Source organism: Sinohyriopsis cumingii, chromosome 10 (assembly GCF_028554795.1).
Source record: "Sinohyriopsis cumingii isolate HCF-2022 chromosome 10, ASM2855479v2, whole genome shotgun sequence".
Classification (NCBI taxonomy): Eukaryota; Metazoa; Mollusca; class Bivalvia; order Unionida; family Unionidae; genus Sinohyriopsis; species Sinohyriopsis cumingii.
Window position 1 is genome coordinate 122,743,142 of NC_142970.1, and position 22,973 is coordinate 122,766,114.

Below are 22,973 nucleotides of genomic sequence, written 5' to 3' on the forward strand. Positions count from 1 at the left end.
GGACAGCATAGTTATGTTCTAGGTTACTTTCATCCCTCTGACACCAAGGGTACTTTGCAGGATACCATCATCTCTCTGAGAGCATAGGTACTTTGTAGAATACGATAATAGGACAGCTTAGGTACATTGTAGATTTCCATCATCCTTCTGACAGCATTTGTTCTTGTATGCGAAAGCAAAGGTATGTTGTAGGTTACCATCAAATCTCTGACAACATGGATACTTTTTATGATAATGGGTACTTTGTAGGATTCCATCATCTCTCTGACACCATTGGTACTTTGAAGGATACCATCATCTTTCTGACTGCATAATTCCTTTGCTGAATAACATAAAAGGACAACATAGGTACTTTGTATTTTACCATCATCCCTCTGACAGCATGGGTACTTTGTAGGTTACTATGATCCCTCTGACATCATAAGTAGGGGCCCCGAGTGGCCGAGTGGTCTAAAGCGCTGTCCGTTACGGATCACTACCATCTCACCTCTGTCTGCGTGGGTTCGAGTCTCGGATTCAGCCAACGTGGGTATGTGAGAAAGCTTGCCAGTAGCTTATCGTGGGTCGGTGGTTCTTTCCGGGGTTTTCCCGGGTTCTTCCTCCACCATTAATACTGGCCGCCATGTATAGCCTATCGTGTGCTGAAAAATGGCGTTAAACCCTACAACAACAACAACAACAACAACAACAACAGCATAAGTACTTTATAGGGTACCATCATTTGATGGCATGGGTCATTGTAGGTCACCATAATCCCACTGACAACATAGGTACTTTGTAGAGTACCATAATAGGACAACATAGGTATGTTTTAGGTTACCATCATCCCTCTGACAGTATTGGTACCTTGCTGGTTACCATCATGCCTCTGACAGCATAGCTACTTTATAGGGTACCATCATCTGACGGCATGAGCACTTTGTAAACATCTTCCTCTGACAGCATATGTACTTTGCACAATACCATAAAGGACAGCATAGTTACGTTACCGTCATCCCTCTGACAGCGTGATTACGTTGCAGGATACCATCATCCTTCTGACAGCATAGGTATTTTGTAAAATACCATAAGAGGACAGCATAGGTACATTGTAGATTACCATCATCCCTCTAACAGCATGGGTACTTTGCAGGAAAGCATTATCTTTTTGACAGCATGGGTACTTTGTTGGTTACCATCATCATTCTCACAGCATAGGTAATTTGTAGGTTACAATAATCACTCTGACAGTTTGGGGTATGTTGTAGGTTACCATCATCCATATGACACCATGGGTGCTTTGCTGGTTACCATCATCACTCTGACAGCATCGGTAATTTGTAGGTTACCATCATCTCTCTGACAGTTTGCGGTACTTTGTAGGTTACCATTATCGATCTAATAGCATGGGTTCTTTGTAGAATACCATACTATGACAGCATATGTACTTTCTAGGTTACCATCATCTCGCTGAAAGCATGATTACTTTGTAGGATACCACCATCCCTCTGACAGCATGGGTAGTTTCTAGAGTACATCATATCCCTGACAGCATGGGTAATTTGCAAATTATCGTCATCTCTCTGACAGCATAGGTACTTTGCAGAATACCATAATAGGACAGCATTATCGATCTAATAGCATGGGTACTTTGTAGGCTACCATCATCCCTATGGCAGCATGGTTACTTTGTAGGTAACCATAATCCCTATGACAGCATGGTTACTTTGTAGGATACCAACATCTCGCTGCCAGCATGGGTACTTTGTATGATATCATCATGTCTCTGACAGCATGGGTGCTTTGTTGGGTACATCATATCTCTGACAGCATATGTGCTTTGTAGAGTACCATAATATGACAGCATAGGTACTTGGTAGTTTACCATCATCCCTCTGAGAGCAGGGGTAGTTTGTAGGTTACCATCATCCATCTAAGAGCATGGGTAGTTTGTAGGTTACCATCATCCATCTAAGAGCATGGGAACTGTGTAGGATACTATGATCTCTCTCATACCATAAGGTACTTTGTAGGATACCATCATCTCTCTGACAGGATGTGTACTTTGTAGGTTACCATCATCACTCTGAGAGCATGGGTACTTTGTAGCATACCATCATCCCTCTGAGAGCATGTGTACTTTGTAGGATACCATCATCCCTCTGACAACATGGGTACTTTATAGGATAACATCATCTCTCTGACAGCATGGGTACTTTGTAGGACACCATCGACCCTCTGACAGCATGGGTAGTTTATAGGATAGCATCATCTGTCTGACAGCATTGGTACTTTGTCGAATACCATCATAGGACCGCATTGTACTTGATAGGTTACCATCATTTTGACAGCATGGGCACTTTGTAGGATATCATTATCCATCTGACAGCATGGGTACTTTGGAAGATACCATCATCTCTCTGACAGCATGGGTACTTTGTAGGATACCATCATATCGGTGACAGCATTGTTACGTTGTAGAATACCATAATAGGACAGTATGTGGTACTTTGTAGGTTACCATTATCCCTCTGAAGGCATGGGTACTTTGTAGGATAACATCATCACTCTGACAGGATGTGTTCTTTGTACGTTACCATCATCACTCTGACAGCATGGGTACTTTGTAGGGTACCATTCTCTCTCTGACAGAACGAGTACTTTGTAGAATACCATAATAGGACAGCATAGGCACTTTGTAGGGTACCATCATCCCTCAGATAGCATGGGTACTTTGTAGGATACCATGGGTGCCTTGTAGGATACCATCATCTCTCTGACAACATGGGTACTTTGCAGAATACCATAACAGTACAGCATAGGTACTTTGTAGGATAGCATCATCCCTCTGACAGCATGTGTAGTTTGTAGGATATCATTATCCCTCTGACAGCATGAGTACTTTGTAGGATACCATCATTTCTCTGACAGCATGTGTACTTTGTAGGATACCATCATCCCTCTGACAGCATGAGTCTTTTTTCAATGGTAGTTGTATCAATTTAACTAACTGAATAATACATCAGGTGCACTTAGTCTTTATTCAATGGTAGTTGTACCCATGAATTTGTCTGAATAATACATCAACTGCACACATTGTCTTTATTCAATGGTAGATGCATCCATTTATTTAACTGAATAATACATCAACTGCACATATTGTCTATATTCAATGGTTGTTGTATCGATGTATCTGACTGAAGATGCATCAAGTGCACATATTGTCTTTATTCAATGGTAGTTTTATCCGTTTATCTAACTGAATAATACATCAAGTGCACATATTGTCTTTATTCAATGGTAGTTGTATCCATGAATCTGACTGAATAATGCATCAGGTGCACACAGTATTTATTCAATATTAGCTAAATCCATTTATTTGACAGAATAATACATCAGATACAAATTAAGTCTAAGGTCCATTTTCAAATCCATCTGCCGGTGTCCTTCCTTCATTAGAACACCTCGAACACTTGACTCAGTTTTTATTTCTCTTGGAGTTTCTTCACTTCTGATAGAGCTGTCTCTAATGCTGACCTAATGCCAGTGGCTGCAGCTGAAGGAAGAATACAGTATGCATAAAGTTTGAATCAATGGAAAATTGTTATGGATATATTGATGAATTGGATGGATACAAAAATTGTGCATAATTCTTGATATGGCTGGAAAGGGTGACTGACACATTTTATAGGCAATCAATGTTAGTATCAGAATGAATTCGCATCTATAAAATGTGTTTCATTAACTAATTTGTTTAACACAATGAAGAAAGATTAACTGTCTACATCTCTAAATTTACTTTTTTCTTCAAGATATTTGAAGAAAGTGTACTTGTTCAGTTAAAAACAAAGATTTTTCTACATATTGTTGTTACACTCTTTACAAAAATAAGATCTTATCACTTATGAAAAGAGTACATTACGATAAATGGTGCATGCTGCAGAACTCTTTACTCTTTATGTTTATAAATCATTAATACTTAATAGATGAAAAGCGGTGAAACATTAATGTTATCCACATGTTTGAATATTATGGCTCTAGAAAGAAGGAGATAATTATTTACTTACCTTTTGTTTGCTTTCTGTATTCACGGCCTTCATGTGGAGTGATGGCCTGATTCTTACGTTTCTTCAAATCTTCCAAGTAGCCATGGTTACCAATGAGTATTTCAATGTCATGAAGGACATCATGTATCATGGCCCAGTAATCCTCAAACTCTTGCTGTCCGATCTCTCCACCAACAGAATGACCACTGATGCTATTCCGGTACGAGCGGATCCTCTCCACGCTTGCACCAAGAGTTGTATCCCTTGGGTTATCGGCTGGAGGGTGTCCCCAGCCGTTTGATGGAGCAGGAACTGAACTGACATTTCTTATGATTGTATATAATAAAGAGATGTCAAATTCTTCTACCTTTCCAGTGGAAAGACCCTGTGGATCTGGGAAGACAAGCTGATATTGCTCTTTGTTCAGTCTCTTCAAATTGGCTTTGTTGGCCAGGATTGCCTGGTAGATGTCTGTATGTGGTGTCGGGACATTGGTGAGGAGAATGTTTCTCAGAGCATTAGCACAAACAGTTGTCAGTGCATTGCACAGACGTGCATGGTTGACCTGCTCCTGGGTAATAGGTGCATCATCATCATCTTCACCTTGACCTTCTTGGTCCTTGACCTGTAGGAAAGAGGCAGACTTTAAAAGATTATAAACTGTACAACAATCCAAGCAAAAGTAGCAATTATATGAGATATGTTACAGCACAAACACTTATATTTTGTTACTAAATGCTAGGATCCAATAGATGACTTAATAACCCCTAGATAATGAGTTTGCAGAGAGAGATTCAATACCTAACATTATCTGACAGTACCTTGTCTTCTGTATCACATATTTCATCCAACGTGTCAAATTTCTACAAATTCTATCACAAGCAGAGATTCATACATATTGGTTATTTTACTATAATTCCTTTTGTCTGCAAATGTATAAAGCCTGAAATGTTGAAACTGGCAAAATTACTCAGCAATATGTTATAAAAACCTATTTAGTTTAAATAAGGGAATTTCCACACTAATAACAGTAACACAAGAGTCTTTAGGATAGAGTTATCAAAAAAAGTTTCACTAAGAGGTTCATTGGGGAATTTAGTTAGAGATATCAATACACAAGAAATTCCAGCTAGGCTTTAGCAATTGAGATACTGGTCTTTGCATCTAAAAATATCTGAAGAGGACAGCTATTTGAGAATCTGCACAAATGGTCAGGCCTTCAAAAAAATTTGAATGTTATTAATAGGCTGCCCATCAGCCCTTATCATAGAAACTGATCATTGAATCTCTTGATTGTGTTCAACAGGGTTGGCCCATAGCCCTTATCATAGAAAATGATCACTGTCTCTCACGAGTGTGTTCAATAGGGCTGCCCATCATCCCTTATCATAGAAACTGATCATTGTCTCTCTCGAGTGTGTTCAATAGGGCTGCCCCATAGCCCTTATCATAGAAACTGACCATTGTCTCTCTCAGTTGCGTTCAATAGGACTGCCACATAGTCCTTATCATAATAAACTGACCATTGACTCTCTCACTTGTGTTCAATAGGGCTGCCCTGTAGCCCTTATCATGGAAACTGACCATTGCCTCTCTCGAGTGTGTTCAATAGGGCTGCCCCATAGCCCTTATCAAAGCATACTTTAAGCACCAAGCTGTTTAAATTTGTCCTTTTTGTTCAACAACTGCAAATCTGCATCATTTGTACGGAATACTTTCAGACAATTTTTGTCAAATTATGTTTAGTCACTTCTGTTCAATTAAAATATTTTTCTGACCTATGGTCTCAAATTAGAATCTTCTGAACAATAAAACTCCTTCATGGTGGGAGGTCACATGGCTTTATTGCCAAGGGAGGTCACTTGGCCTTATTGCTAGGGGAGGTCACTTGGCCTTATTGCCAGGGAAAATCAATTGTCATGATTGCCTGGTGAGGTCACTTGGGGTTATTGCCAGGTGAGGTCACTTGGTGTTGTTGCCAGAGGAGGTCACTTGGCCTTATTGCTTGGTGAGGTCACCTGGCTTTATTGCCAGAGGAGGTCAATTGGTCTTATTGCCAGGGGAGGTCACTTGGCTTTATTGCCAGAGGAGGTCACTTGGCCTTATTGCCTGGTGAGGTCACTTGGCCTTACTGCCTGGTGAGGTCACTTGGCCTGACTGCCTGGTGAGGTCACTTGGTGTTATTGACAGGTGAGGTCACTTGGTGTTATTGCCAGGGAAGAATAGCAAGCTGTGTTGATACAGCACTTGTAAGTCATGTATGTCTATAATGTATATTTTTCTCTATAACAAATGTTTGGCTTAATGTTGTATGACAAAGTAACAAACTTATCTGTAATAGCGACAAGGAAACTGAAGTAAAGTGTCTGACCCAAAGAAATATCATGGTTGGCGACCGGGGATGAGGCAAATTATTATAATCTGATCAACTCTAATTCAGATAGACAAACATATCTGCATACTTTATGTCACTCTAATAAGTAGTCTTTCGGTATATACAAATCAAAAACGTTAGCTTCAACATTTCAACAGAATATATTTGTTGTACTTTGTCATGTGACTTATCTCAGTCTGAGCTAAACTGCTTCAGAACCCAATTTATTCCATCCCTGTTTAGTGTATCTATATGTAAAGGGCATTGTGGGTATTTGCTGCAATCTGAGATGCTACTGTTTTAGGTAGATCTCAGAAGGACGTATATCTTATACTCACCTGACCTTCAAACCAAAACTTCAAAAACTTGTTTGACTCGATTATGTTGCCATGGAAGTCACAGCGTACTTCTGCATGCTCTTTCAGCTCGGACACTGGGATAAGGCTGTTGACACTTTCACCATTGTATTCAGGGCACTGTATAAACTCTTCAAACTGCAGGCTATGACCCAGGTATCCAATAATCTTGTTGAGTACCTTGGCAACAAACTCTCTCACCTCAATACACAGCTTGGAAGATGGAGTCTTGTCTTTGATTCCCTGTCTTGTGACTGTCATGGATATGATGTATTCCCAGAAGTGCAAGGTCAGTTTGTGGTAATGGTCAAGTTGAAAAACACCACAGCCACAGAAGATCTGATTCTCAAGTGTCTTCTCTGTCTTCTTTGTTGCTAGTGGCCAGTGAGCAACACAGGCAGCAAGAAGTCGGTGGAAAATTGGTGCGGGAAGAAATTTTCCAGTGAAGACATAGCACATGACTGATGAACTCTCCATTTGAGGATGAGGTTCAGGGCAGATAACTTCTTTGGGTGGTTCCTCACGAAGCATGCATGGAGCAAGGAAGTAATTCACCTCCTGACAAATGAATGGATTAAGTAATAATGAGTTATCTGGAAGTGATATTAATATAATCTATGTTGGAGCTTGCACTGAGACAAGAAAATCCAGTCAAGGGGTTATATTATTTGTCTCCTCACAAGGCTTTGCTGAATGCAGATACAAATGTAACCCTGCAAATGTGATTTCCTTGTCTTTGTATAAAACGCTGACATATATTATATTTCTCACTCAAGTTTTACAATTAAACAAAAGTAACATTGCAGTTTTACAATGTACCTAGCAGATTCAACACATATTAATGAGGTATGATTATTGCCTCTCACTTTATACAAAGGTCGTCATGTCTTCTACTCTTAAGAAACTCATAATACTTATCTAAGTACACCCTAGCTATACACGATGCCGTTATAAAATAAGAAAGAAATAAAGAAAAAAGTTCTAATTGTTACTAATTGGAAGCACTGCAGAATGAGCATCTGGAACAATGTGCTATTGATTATAATTAACATGCTTTAACTACACAAGTTCTACAGACTGCTTTAACATGTTAATGAGGACAATGGGGTGACCTGTTGACCGTAACTACACAAGTTCTACAGAATGCTTTAACATGTTAATAAGGACAAACGTGTGACCCGTCGACCATAACTACACAAGTTCTACAGAACGGTTTAACATGTTAACGAGGACAACAGGGTGACCTGTCGACCATAACTACACATGTTTTACAGAATGCTTTAACATGTTAACGAGGACAACGGGGTGACCTGTTGACCATGACTACACAAGTTCTACGGATGAGAAAGTAGAAACATAAAAACATATTATTAGTGGATTATCACTTTTAATATAATATGAATGTCATATGAAAATGACAGCAAGTAATCAATATCCTTTTATGCTGTTTCAGGACAGATAACTTCTTTGGGTGGTTCCTCACGAAGCATGCATGGAGCAAGGAAGTAATTCACATCCTGACAAATGAATGGATTAAGTAATAATGAGTTATCTGGAAGTGATATTAATATAATCTATGTTGGAGCTTGCACTGAGACAAGAAAATCCAGTCAAGGGGTTATATTATTTGTCTCCCCACAAGGATTTGCCGAATGCAGATACAAATGTAACCCTGCAAATGTGATTTCCTTGTCTTTGTATAAAACGCTGACGTATATTATATTTCTCAATCAAGTTTTCCAATTAAACAAAAATAACATTGCAGTTTTACAATATACTTAGCAGATTCAACACAAATTAATCAGGTATGATTATTGCCTCTCACTTCATACAAAGGTCATCAGGTCTTCTACTCTTAAGAAACTCATAATACTTATCTAAGTACACCCTAGCTATACACGGTGCCGTTAGAAAATAAGAAATAAATAAAGAAAAAAGTTATAATTGTTACTTATTGGAAGCACTGCAGAATGAGCATCTGGAACAATGTGCTATTGATTATATTTAACATGCTTTAACTACACAAGTTCTACAGAATGCTTTAATATATTAACGAGGACAAGGGGTTGACCTGTTGACCGTACTACACAAGTTCTACAGAATCATTTAACATGTTAACGAGGACAATGGGGTGACCTGTTGACCAAAGAACACAAGTTCTACAGAATGCTTTAACATGTTAACGAGGACAACGGGGTGACCTGTTGACCGTAACTACACAATTTATACAGAGCGGTTTAACATGTTAACGAGTACAACAGGGTGACCTGTCGACCATAACTACACAAGTTCTACAGAATGCTTTAACATGTTAACGAGGACAATGGGGTAACCTGTTGACCATAACTAAACAAGTTTTACAGATGAGAAAGTAGAAATATAAAAGCATCTTATTAGTGGATTATCATGTTTAATATAATAAGTCATATGAAAATGACAGCAAGTAATCAATATCCTTTTATATTGTTAACATTTAACTTTCATCAGTTTTAAAGTGGAAAACACTTTGGTAGACAATGGTACAATACTAAGTATACCATTCTAATTAAGTTTGTAGCGACTGTGAGAAGATTTCTAATTAAAAGTATTTTGGGAAATTTCTATTTTCCTTCATGGAAATATGGCAAGTGTATTTCTAATGGAAATATATAACACAGGGAAATCTTGTGGAATAGTGTGCTAACTGACAGATGAACCATTCTGCTTGGTATATGCAAGAGTTTTCATCTGCTATCCCATTGTTATGTTTGATTATACTAGGACTGATTTGGGGTGTTTGTCAAAACTTGAAGAATCCAGTTTGACATAACCTATTTCTGGTTGTTGCTAGGCTTTCCGATATCTTTTGAGAGAGTCTGGATTTTTGTAGCCAGTGATGTGTATTGCTGTGTGTGGACCTATCACATAGCTCTGTTTCATGTCCACGTGTGTCTCTCTCAAAATGTTTTGTGTGGTGTGTTATCAATGTTGGAGAGACCATAAGTTGTTTCGTGATTACTGTGATTGCTTTGATTTTATAACAACCTCATCAGGCACAGCAGAATACAAGTTTTTTTTTTTTTTTGAAACAAGGTTCAAGCACATGTAATCCATGTCTAAGACAACTGGACTGAGACCATCAGATTGAGACAACTGGACTGAGACCATCATATTGAGACAACTGGACTGAGACAATCAGATTGAGACCGTCAGAATGAGACAACTAGACTGATACAGTCAGATTGAGATAACAAATATAAGGTTACTCTGTCACATGGATGATAAAGTTCGTTCATGTGCCACAACATAGGCTAGTATAAGAATTTACTTATGTTCAATCAAATGATGTACTGTGTGACAAACGATGCTCAGAGTAACAAGACACGCAAATAGATGTTTTCTACAAATCTTGAAGGCACTGTTATATTTAATGCAATGGTCTGGAAGGAAAGAAACTAATTAAATAGTACAACATATTGACATAAAGGCAAAGTGGGGGAGATAATTTAATGTTGGGTCATTATTCAGGAAAATAAACAAGACTAAAGAAACAAGGTATCAGTGGATGAACTGAATCCAAAATCAACATTATTTAAAATTGAGCCAGTAAACAATTCTGTGCATGTGCTTTACATGAGGTTAGCTGGTGACGAAATGGAAAGTAGTTTGCATTTATCATTTTTATCATGTTGCAAAGCAGTTTTCAAATTGTTTCATGCACTGGTAGATATTTATGGGGACTCATAACAATCTCCATCCATGTATCAAAGATCTCCAATGGCTGGTGACTGGTATGCATAAACCAGTGATCGGTCAATGACTGGTCAGGCAAATCTGATCCATGGGAAGGTCATTACTTGTATCCTATAAACCTGTCCCTAGACTTTCCTTATCCAGGTGACTCAGTTCTCTTGCCATCAACTGTTTTTTTTTTACTGAGAGGGTGTTGATCCTTCCTCATAATTTATTGTTATTCACTCATGGGGAGAAGGTCATGACTCACTTTAATTGACCACTGAGTTATGGGTTAGAAGAGGGTGCTGAAAATGCCCTTAAAGCATGTGTGTGTGTGTGTGTGTGTGTGATTGTGTGTGTGTGTGATTCATTATCTGCCCTACAGGGCTGAAGTGGGTGCTGTTACTCCCTCACAGGATGCTGTGACTCAGAAGTAACCCTATGGGATACAAGGAGGACCCTGTGAGTCTTATGTGGTTCTAAACATACTTTACCAATCATATACTGTGATATACAACATGAATAACTTATTGCAAAAAGAACAACGTCATCAAGGAAAAGAAAAATTATCAGTTTAGAAGAGAAAGTGAAAATAATTCAACTGACGGGGGTAGGTGGGTGCTGAGGATCCTTGCAGAAAACTAATGTCAGGAAGACTCAGATAAACAATATCGTGAAAGATAAATAAACAATTCTGCAGAAATGGGAAGGTGAAATGGATGGAGAAAGGAAGATTATTTGAGCCAGGAGACCTTTGTATCCTGATTTGAATGACAAGAAAAAGAAACAATTTTGTCAGTTGAATTGGGATATGACGACTTTACCGCAAGTAACTGATGGTTGCACAGATTTCAAGTGCGACACAATATTAAGTGTTCTGTCCTTAGTGGAGAATCAGCTGATGTTAATAATTAATTTGTCGAAGATTGGAACTAAAGACTAAACAATATATGCATGGGATATGACAGCAAGGATATTTTTAATTGTGATGAGACTGGTTTGTTTTTCAGACTGTTACCAACAAAGTGACAGATGATGTGATCTGTAACATAATTGCAAAGACAGTTTTAAAACTATATCAATGCATTCTTTTGAAAATGATAACAGCTTGTTTTCCATTTCTTCCAACATGCATGTGATTTTTAATGAAAATATTAAATGTTTTAGAACTAAATCTACTTTGACTTTCTTCATATTTATTTGCTATTCGCATTTGTCATTCCCCTCTAGAAAGGCCACCCTCATTATAAGGCCACTTCCCTGATGCATTAAGGGTGGCCTTATAAGAGGGGGACTACTATATATATATATATATATATATATATATATATATATATATATATATATATATATATATATATATATATATATATATATATATTCCAGTCATTCTGTTTTAAATGTGAAGCATGGTCTGCCATGCCATTGTTTTTCTTTTCTATTTTAATGGAAATCTGCACCTGCTCTTCGGTAAAATTTTTATCAGCTTTACAATGTGTTATCTAACATGTAAATTCCAAACCCGTTACAATGTGTTTACCCTGTAAATTTCAAACACTTTATTATGTGTTACCTGCCATGCAAATTTCAAACCCTTTAGTTGTTAAAATGCACCTTAATTGTTATCTTCCATTTTAGAAGATCTAGATGATGTCGTATATGATGTAATGCAATGATCCATCATTTAGATGAGCTTGTTGCATGACTAAATTACAGGCATGAGATACTGTCATGGAGTAATATACATTTGCTAATTATTGATGCTGGTATGGCTAGGACATGCCATATTTTACAGACAAACAACATATATGGCTAAAATAAATCCAAGAGTCTTAAGCTCTGAGTGCATAATACTTATTTACATTTTTGGAATGTAATATTTTTCTTCCTGCTTCTAATCCAGTTTTGCTTACTGTTGACACAAATAAACTGCTTATCTCGCACCTTGTATTATATACTGTCTTATCTTATTTGTTTGTTTCCCCTTTTTAATGCTTATATTAGTGAGTCAATAAGAAAATTCACACATTATTTTTGTTAAATTTTACCTTGCGCATGTTACTGTGAACTCGTTAATTGGATTAATATTTAGCGTTTATGCAGCAATTAACATTTGAGCATTCTTTCACTGGATCAATATTAATAGTTTATGCTTAACTGACCTTCATTGCCAATGCTTGCACAAGTTACTGTGGTCTCATTAAAGGGATGCATATCAACAGACCTTGATTTCCAATGCAGCATCAGTGTATAATTTTTGCTTGCACAAGTTATTGTGGTTTCATTAAAGGGATGAATATCAACTGACCTTGAGTGGATTCACTAATGGGACGATTGTTCATTTACAATTAACTGACCTTGATTTCCAATACAGCATCAGTGTATAATTTTTGCTTGCACAAGTTACTGTGGTCTCATTAAAGGGATGAATATCAACTGACCTTGATTTCCAATGCAGCCTCAATGTAAAATTTTTGCTTGCACAAGTTATTGTGGTTTTATTAAAGGGATGAATATCAACTGACCTTGATTTCCAATGCAGCATCAGTGTATAATTTTTGCTTGCACAGGTTATTGTGGTTTCATTAAAGGGATGAATAGCAACCGAGCTTAAATGGATTCACTAATGGGACGATTGTTCATTTACAGTTAACTGACCTTCATTTCCGATGCAGCCTCAATGTATAAATTTGGCTTTGCGATGATGTTTAGTTGCTCCATGAGATGTAAAATGTGGTCCTTGTTGTCATGGAGATCTGCATTATTGTCTTTTGTCCAGAGAGCATCTTGAGACGAGAAGAAAATAGCCATTACACAAAGAACAACTTTTATATCACAAATATTACATATGTGAGATAAGTGTGAAGTATCATAAAGTCTTTAACACTGGAAATGTAATCGTTCGGATCGGATATGTAATTACAAAAGCAATATCATATTGTAATTTCATGTATCAGCCTTATTCTTAGCTACATAAAAGTAGTATGAGATTATCATTTCATGTGTCAGTCATATTCTTAACTATACAAAAGTAGTATGAGATTGTCATTTCATGTGTCAGTCATATTCTTAACTATACAAAAGTAGTATGAGATTGTCATTTCATGTGTCAGTCATATTCTTCACTATACAAAAGTAGTATGAGATTGTCATTTCATGTGTCAGTCATATTCTTAACTATACAAAAGTAGTATGAGATTGTCATTTCATGTGTCAGTCATATTCTTCACTATACAAAAGTAGTATGAGATTGTCATTTCATGTGTCAGTCATATTCTTAGCAATACAAAAGTAGTATGAGATTGTCATTTCATGTGTCAGTCATATTCTGCACTATACAAAAGTAATATGAGATTGTCATTTCATGTGTCAGTCATATTCTTCACTATGCAAAAGTAGTATGAGATTGTCATTTCATGTGTCAGTCATATTCTGCACTATACAAAAGTAATATGAGATTGTCATTTCATGTGTCAGTCATATTCTGCACTATACAAAATTAGTATGAAATTGTAATTTCATGTGTCAGTCATATTCTTAACTATACAAAAGCAATATAAGAATGTAATTTCATGTGTCCGTCATATTCTTAACTATACAAAAGTAGTATGAGATTGTCATTTCATGTGTCAGTCATATTCTGCACAATACAAAAGCAATATGAGATTGTAATTTCATGTGTCAGTCATATTCTTAACTATACAAAAGCAATGTGAGATTGTAATTTCATGTGTCAGTCATATTCTTAACTATACAAAAGCAATATGAGATTGTAATTTGATGTGTCAGTCATATTCTTAACTATACAAAAGCAATGTGAGATTGTAATTTCATGTGTCAGTCATATTCTTAACTATACAAAAGCAATATGAGATTGTAATTTGATGTGTCAGTCATATTCTTAACTATACAAAAGCAATATGAGATTGTAATTTCATGTGTCAGTCATATTCTTAACTATACAAAAGCAATATGAGATTGTAATTTCATGTGTCAGTCATATTCTTAACTATACAATAGCAATATGAGATTGTAATTTCATGTGTCAGTCATATTCTTCACTATACAAAAACATTATTTTTCTTACAGCATAACATTCACACAGCTGTATGATGTTTACATTATCATGGGAAGTTTTCTATTTACACAATTTCTGGATGTTCAATGTCCTAGAGTATACATATTATTTCTATAGTAACATACGGTTACAAAGGATAGGTAATATAATATCTCTCTTTGGTCCAAAATTTCAAACATTTTCAAAACTGTTGTTGTTCTATTACCATGGGAAAAATATATCAGCATCTGAAAAAACTTAAAATTGCAATTGATTTGTAAACAAGAGAATACACAGCTAAACCGTCTCTATGATTGTAAACAAAAGAATACACAGCTAAATCGTCTCTATGATTGTAAACAAGAGAACACACAGCTAAATCGTCTCTATGATTGTAAACAAGATAATACACGGCTAAATCGTCTCTATGATTGTAAACAAGAGAATATACAGCTAAATCGTCTCTATGATTGTAAACAAGAGAATACATAGCTAAATCGTCTCTATGATTGTAAACAAGAGAATAGACAGCTAAATCGTCTCTATGATTGTAAACAAGAGAATACATAGCTAAATCGTCTCTATGATTGTAAACAAGATAATACACGGCTAAATCGTCTCTATGATTGTAAACAAGAGAATATACAGCTAAATCGTCTCTATGATTGTAAACAAGAGAATACATAGCTAAATCGTCTCTATGATTGTAAACAAGAGAATAGACAGCTAAATCGTCTCTATGATTGTAAACAAGAGAATACATAGCTAAATCGTCTCTATGATTGTAAACAAGAAAATACACAGCTAAATCGTCTTTATGATTGTAAACAAGAGAATATACAGCTAAATCGTCTCTATGATTGTAAACAAAAGAATACATAGCTAAATCGTCTCTATAATTGTAAACAAGAGAATACATAGCTAAATCGTCTCTATGATTGTAAACAAGAGAATACACAGCTAAATCGTCTCTATGATTGTAAACAAGATAATACACAGCTAAATCGTCTCTATGATTGTAAACAAGAGAATACACAGCTAAATCGTCTCTATGATTGTAAACAAGAGAATACACAGCTAAATCGTCTCTATGATTGTAAACAAGAGAATATACAGCTAAATCGTCTCTATGATTGTAAACAAGAGAACACACAGCTAAATCGTCTCTATGATTGTAAACAAGAGAATACACAGCTAAATCATCTCTACGATTGTGGATTTAATATTCAGATCATTATTAATCATAATTTGGGTCGGATTCTAGGATATCTGATTCCCCTTCAACTTGGAAAGACTTTTTTTTTTATAAAGGCGGCTGACCTACATCTTGACTTTATTAAAGAATAATACACAGCTGAGAGTAATATACAATCAAAGTTTGGCTTTTTAAAAATATGTTCTAGATATAATTTATGTTTTAATACAACAACACTCCATTTTCAATAAAACGTTATGATTCATTAGTGACAAAAATCAGTCACAGTTGTTCAGGAGTAGTAGCCTATAATTATGTTCAGAATGGAGGTTAGGGCAATTTAGTTGAGGGCTTGGATCAGCATCTAGGCATGGAGGTTAGGGCATTTTAGTTGAGGGCTTGGATCAGCATCCAGGCATGGAGGTTAGGGCATTTTAGTTGAGGGTTTGGATCAGCATCTAGGCATGGAGGTTAGGGCAATTTAGTTGATTGCTTGGATCAGCATCTAGGCATGGAGGTTAGGGCATTTTAGTTGATTGCTTGGATCAGCATCTTGGCATGGAGGTTAGGGCATTTTAGTTGAGGGCTTGAATCAGCATCTAGGCATGGAGGTTAGGGCATTTTAGTTGAGGGCTTGGATCAGCATCTAGGCATGGAGGTTAGGGCATTTTTGTTGAGGGCTTGGATCAGCATCTAGGCATGGAGGTTAGGGCATTATAATGAGGGGTTGGATCAGCATCGAGGCATGGAGGTTAGGGCATTTTAGTTGAGGGCTTGGATCAGCATCTAGGCATGGAGGTTAGGGCATTTTAGTTGTGGGCTTGGATCAGCATCTAGGCATGGAGGTTAGGGCCATTTAGTTGTGGGCTTGGATTAGCATCTAGGCATGGAGGTTAGGGCATTTTAGTTGAGGGCTTGGATCAGCATCTAGGCATGGAGGTTAGGGCATTTTAGTTGAGGGCTTGGATCAGCATCATATTACCATAATAACAACTATAAGGTGCACCAAAACACGTTTTCTTTTTTTACCTCTAATATAGGCATAGTAATCAGTTTTAGATAAAGTAAAAGCATTCATTGGTTTCAGAAAACTGCATAGTCAACAGGATCAAATAATGTAGGCATTGTCATCAGTTTCTGAGAATTACAGGCATAGTAATTAATCTTCAATAAATGTATTAAAAGTGATCAGTCCTCAATAAATGTATCCAAAGTGACCAATCTTCAATAAATTTATCCAAAGTGACCAGTCCTCAATGAATGTTTCCAAAGTGACCAGTCTTAGATAAATGTTCCAAAGTGACCAGTCTTCAATAAATGTATCCAAATTGATCAATCTTCCATAAATGTATCCAAAGTGATCAGTGTTCAATAAATGTATCCAATGTGTTCAGTGTTCAATAAATGTATCCAAAGTGATCAGTGTTCAATATATTTATAAAAAGTGATCAGTTTAAAATAATGTAGGCATCATGATCAGTCTTCAATAAATGTATCCAAAGTGATTAGTGCTCAATAAATGTATCCAAAGTGATCAATGTTCAATAAATGTATCCAAAGTGATTAGTGTTCAATATATTGTAGGCATCATGATCAGTCTTCAATAAATGTATCCAAAGTGATCAATGTTCAATAAATGTATCCAAAGTGATCAATGTTCAATAAATGTATCCAAAGTGATTAGTGTTCAATAAATGTATCCAAAGTGATCAGTCTTCAATACATGTATCCAAAGTGATCGATTTAAAATAATGTAGGCATCATGATCAGTCTTCAGATTATGTAAACATAGTCATGAATCTCCAAACACGTATGGACGAGGATGACAACCTTATTGATGCTAACACATTCTGTCTAAGTTCTTTTGTGACTAATCATTTTTTAATTATTCTCACTTGCTAAAGTTAACTTTCAAATAATCCGTGTTCAGCGAAATGTCATATTATATATTCTATCTGATTTGGTGGCTATCATGTGATTCAAAATAATTAAACAGGAAATTAGAAATCAGAAAGAAAATTGTAATCATTCAGAAAGGTTAGTAATCGAAGGGCAATTGTTTCCTTAATGAGAATCTAAGCTTATTTTTTCATTCACCAATTCACTGTAATCTTTATAAGCTAGGAAAATGAGTTAACGATGCATGTGATCAGTTGTTACTACAGTTATTTACTGCTGTTTGTTAGTTCGTACATCAATACATTAAATACAATACAATACCCGAAATTCAACCCACCAACAACATTTAAGTTATTAAGCAGACATTAAAATGGTAGGAGAAAGATTGACAGAAGCACACCAACAACATTCAAGCTATTAAGCAGACATTAAAATGGTAGGAGACAGATTGACAGAAGCACACCAACAACATTCAAGTTATTAAGCAGACATTAAATTGGTAGGAGACAGATTGACAGAAGCACACCAACAACATTCAAGTTATTAAGCAGACATTAAAATGGTAGGAGACAGATTGACAGAAGCACACCAACAACATTCAAGTTATTAAGCAGACATTAAAATGGTTTGAGACAGATTGACAGAAGCACATCAAAAACGTTCAAGTTTTTAAGCAGACATTAAAATGGTAGGAGACAGATTGACAGAAGCACATCAAAGCATAATGTGCTTCACTGTATGGCAAGTCTATATAAACGTGCAGAGGATCAATAGAGGAGATGCACTGCATGCTGACCAGAGAGAGTATCAGTGGACAAGAATCACTGCATGCTGGCCAGAGAGATTATCAGTGGACGAGATACACTGCATGCTGGCCAGAGAAAGGGTCAGTGGACAAGATACACTGCATGCTGGCCAGAGAGAGGGTCAGTGGACACGATACACTGCATGCTGGCCAGACAGAGGGTCAAAGGATCAGATACAATGCATGCTGGCCAGACAGAGGATCAATGGAGGAGATACAGTGCATGCTGGGCAGACAGAGGTTAGTGGATGAGACACATTGCATGCTGGCAAGACAGAAGGTCAATGGATGAGATACACTGTATGCTGGCCAGAGAGAAGGTCAGTGGATGAGACACACTGCACGCTGGCCAGAGAGAGGGTCAGTGGACGAGATACACTGTATGCTGGTCAAACAGTCAAAGGAGCAGATGTACTGCATGCTGGTCGGACAGATGGTCAATGGAGGAGATACACTGCATGCTGGCCAGAGAGAAGGTTAGTGGATGAGATATACTGAATGCTGGCCAGATGTAGGGTGAAAGGAGGAGATACAATACATGCTGGCCAGATGTAGGGTGAAAGGAGGAGATACAATACATGCTGGCCAGACGTAGGGCCAAAGGAGGAGATACAATACATGCTGGAAAGACAGAGGGTTAAAGGAGCAGATACACTGCATGCTGGTCAGATAGATGGTCAATGGAGAAGATACACTGCATGCTGGCCAGAGAGAAGGTTAGTGGATGAGATATACTGCATGCTGGCCAGACATAGGGTCAAAGGAGGAGATACAATACATGCTGGCCAGACAGAGGGTCAGTGCAGGAGACACAATGAGAAACATCAATTTGGTTGAGAATAAATAAATCAGTTTATACATTTCCTCCATAGTTTGCTCCACAAAAAAGCAGTAACTCTTGTAAATAGTGGTGCTTTAACACTTAAAATGATCAAAAAGCCCTAATTGCAGCAGCATTCTTTTGGGGGTGGAACTAATTTGAATTATGAAATACGTATCTGTTGCTATTGCATTGCTTTACTTTATTTGGACACTTAAGTCCCCAGTCAGAGCAAAGTATTCCCCCCCCCCATAATTGACAAGAACATGACATCAGTCTGATTCCTTAGTAGTAAGCAATGCATGGACTATCTTCTTCTTTGGACTCGGATCAAGACTACAGGACATATGAGCAGGATGAGAAGAGGTTATCCCAGCAACAGTAGCAAGTAGGCATAACAAAATTAAAATTAGTTTCTCCCCTCCCCACTAAAAAAATCCTGCACGTTAGTAGTATTAATACATTACCTAATAATATTGCATTGCTAAACTTACTAGATAGGAGAAAGATTTGCAACCTTAAAGCAAGCCTGGCATACGAAGAATTACACTTGCTGCAAAAGTGTAAATTGGAGCCAGTTAGTGGTTTGATCACATGTTGTTTTGTCATAATGGGGCATACAAATTAAATGCCTTTGCTCTGGTTCACAAAAGATCAAAGGCAAAAGGATGACATGCCAGTTGTTCTAGATTTATAACACTTCTCAGTGAAATATAAGCTATACAAGATGGGAATGAAACAGAGATCGCCAGAAGGTATCTCACATGATATCATCTAATGAAGAATATAAGCTATACAAGATGGGAATGAAACAGAAATCGCCAGAAGGTATCTCACATGATATCACCTAAGGAAGAATGAGTTATGTAGGTCCAAGATGCAGACACACTCCTTACTGTTATGGTTTTTAATTTTAATGTAATCATTATACCACTCGGTGATGGGCTGATAAGCTATTTTGATAATAAAGACAATCCACCTGGAAATAGTGACTGCCAAAATATCAGAGGACCCTTCCAATGGACAAATAGATGATTCCAATCATTCTCATTTAAAGAAAACCAAATAAATCTTTAACACCATCTTTCCACAGAGATGCCTATCTCAATCGTTTTCAACACAGCTACACTGAAGTTGGCAAATTCTTAGCCAGAAATCAAGGTTGTCGAGGAAGAGAGTCATAGTTACCACTGAACAGTAAATAACCCTCTTCCAAGACAATGCATCATTCGGTTTTACTTTATTCTGCATTCATGTGATATATGCCTGAACGCATTATTGTTACAAAACTAAACCTGTTTATCAATTGTCTTCTTTTGCAACAGTATTTATAGATCTTGTGAAAGTCACACAGTATAAACACAACTGAATATGTACTTGGCTTTCATCTAGTGTTTGACAAAACCAACAGCTGAACTGTATTCATATGAGATAATCCAGAACAATACTTCTACCAACTAGCTACTGCTTATCCGGGGATATTTTAACAGCCATAATTTTTCAGTAACAAACTCTGTTGTTCCTATCCTTCTTTTAGAAAGGTACATTTGTATTATTTTTTTTTATAAAGAATTAAAATCTTGTTCTACCTGAGTGTCGTCTTATTTTAAAATAATACTCAGGCCAAATATATGCATGCTTAAGTATTTGGGTAATACGAAGCTTACAATCAGGATGTTTGGTTTAATAGGTTTTATGCCATCTTGCAGCACATAAGTTATACTTGGTGGCCAGTATATTTGGGGGAGGAAACACTCTGGATACGACCTCTCTCATATACCCATGCTACCTGACCTGAGAATCAAACCAACACAGAGTTGAGATATCACTGATCTGTAAAGATGGATGCCAGAAACTGAGACATTTGGACCCCACTTCCAACGAGGACCAATTGCTCAAAATGTCTATTGTGTGTGATATAAATTTCATGTCAAACATTCCCAATGATAAAATCATCTTAGAAGCACACCATGGACAATCACTCTCCTTCTTTTCATTCCATTCAAGTTTCAAAACCAGCAATTCCAATTTAAAAATGGATTTAGGTCCTCATGTAGGGGGACGAGCTTCAAAATAAGTTCCTCTGGGAAGCACCAATCTCAAAGATGCAAAAGTTCATTATTAGCACATTATTTGGACACTATCTAGGCATGCCTTGACAATTTTGATATGGTGTCCAGCAAGTAATTAAATGCCGCTGGAGATAAGGATTCCTTCTTCTGAAGACTGTTAAAAATAGACTGGCATGTGAGACAAGCGTTCATGCCTTAGGCATGAGCAATCCTGACATCTTGACGAATTAGTGAGTTCAGGTCCTATCCAACTGTGCATCTGTGATGTACCAGCATCCAAGAAAAGGACTCAAGGGCCAAGCCAAGACAGTGAACTGTATAACTGGATACCAAAATCAATGGTGATATGATACAGGGAGAATACACCACCCATTGCCTGGCAAACTCAAAAGCTGTTCAGAAAGCATCAAATCCATCACAGAATGAAGGACCAAAATAAGATTTTGGGTGTGATTCTGCACCATTAGGTCTTTCTAAGTTGGAGAGGATTTTCTTGCCCTTCGAGCTTAACGACTTTGGATACAAATCCAGTGGAAGAAGCAGTCAATGATAACTCTGTTTACTGCTGAAACAATGTCCAGATTTCTTCCTCGGTAAACATTTGAGCCAACAGGTGGGAGGAAGAAAGCAGGAGATACAAGGGGAGGAACAGGTTGCTGTTTGGTGTTTAACCCCATTTTCTCAGTCTGACACTTGAACCTACGTAGGCAACGGTCAGATTGCTGTGATTGGTAAAGGTGAGCACACTAGCCACTAGACAATCTAAGGGCCCCATGTGAAACGGGATCGTCTTGGCTGGTTCCTGGACAAACTCATCAGAGTTGACCAAAATGAAAGGATTACATCCTGTGCTCACCACTGACTTTCCATCCCAATGTTCCTGTGTGCAAATATTGAGATGGGAATATGGGTATAATCATCAGTGAACTCATCATGGGCTTCATAGGATCACCCTTACTATCCAACTCTTTATGAAGACAAGAACGCTTCTCATCCTTCTCAGACTGACTGGAAAAGATGACAGCTGATATTAGAGAGCATCACATGAAGCAATTTCATACACAAAACAGCTCAAACATAGAAAGATGACATTAGATATCTACATCACAGAAAGCAATTACATGCATACATATGCTCATACACAACTAGAATGGAAGGATAATAATTCCACGTCTGTTCACTGATATGATGGGGCCAAATCTTATGTAATGAAAACCCACATTGAGAAAGCCATGTCTGATACGGTACTAAGTTGAATTAACATGAATATTTAATTTTGAGGAAGTCACATTCTGAAAATCCCCTACAAAGTCTAACTTATTCGGTTCATACCAATGAGTTCTGGAGACAATTTTCCATTCTTGAATTCAAACCACATGGCTAAGACAGATGGAATATTTCTCAGGACAAACATCTCTGCCGTGATGAGGGACTTGAGGGCATTAATCATCCATTGTGGTTCCAACACAATCTTCTCTTTCAATAATTCTGTGCTATAAGAAAGAGCATTAACAACACTAATTACCAAATTTTACTGTTTTCCAGCACACTTGTATAAAATATACTCATAAATTGATTTCAGGCCTCATTTACCAAAATGGATATCTCATACAATTAATACCACTTTACAAACATCTGAGCAATCTACAGCTTGGT

At 37.1% G+C, this 22,973-nt stretch overlaps 1 protein-coding gene across 1 annotated transcript in view; it reads right to left on the reverse strand.

Moving 5' to 3' along the window:
- Window positions 1-531: 531 nt before the first annotated feature.
- The window catches only part of LOC149791134 (uncharacterized), a 58,147-nt gene continuing 35,705 nt past the window's right edge, over window positions 532-22,973 (reverse strand). Inside the window, exons 8-12 of the mRNA XM_089973289.1 lie at window positions 22,650-22,810; window positions 13,128-13,255; window positions 6,738-7,313; window positions 4,047-4,650; window positions 532-3,535 (exon numbers count right to left, since the gene is read on the reverse strand). Of these exons, the coding sequence (XP_089829415.1) occupies window positions 3,465-3,535; window positions 4,047-4,650; window positions 6,738-7,313; window positions 13,128-13,255; window positions 22,650-22,810 (1,540 nt within the window). The 3' untranslated portion in view covers window positions 532-3,464. The remainder of the gene's footprint in view (window positions 3,536-4,046; window positions 4,651-6,737; window positions 7,314-13,127; window positions 13,256-22,649; window positions 22,811-22,973) is intronic.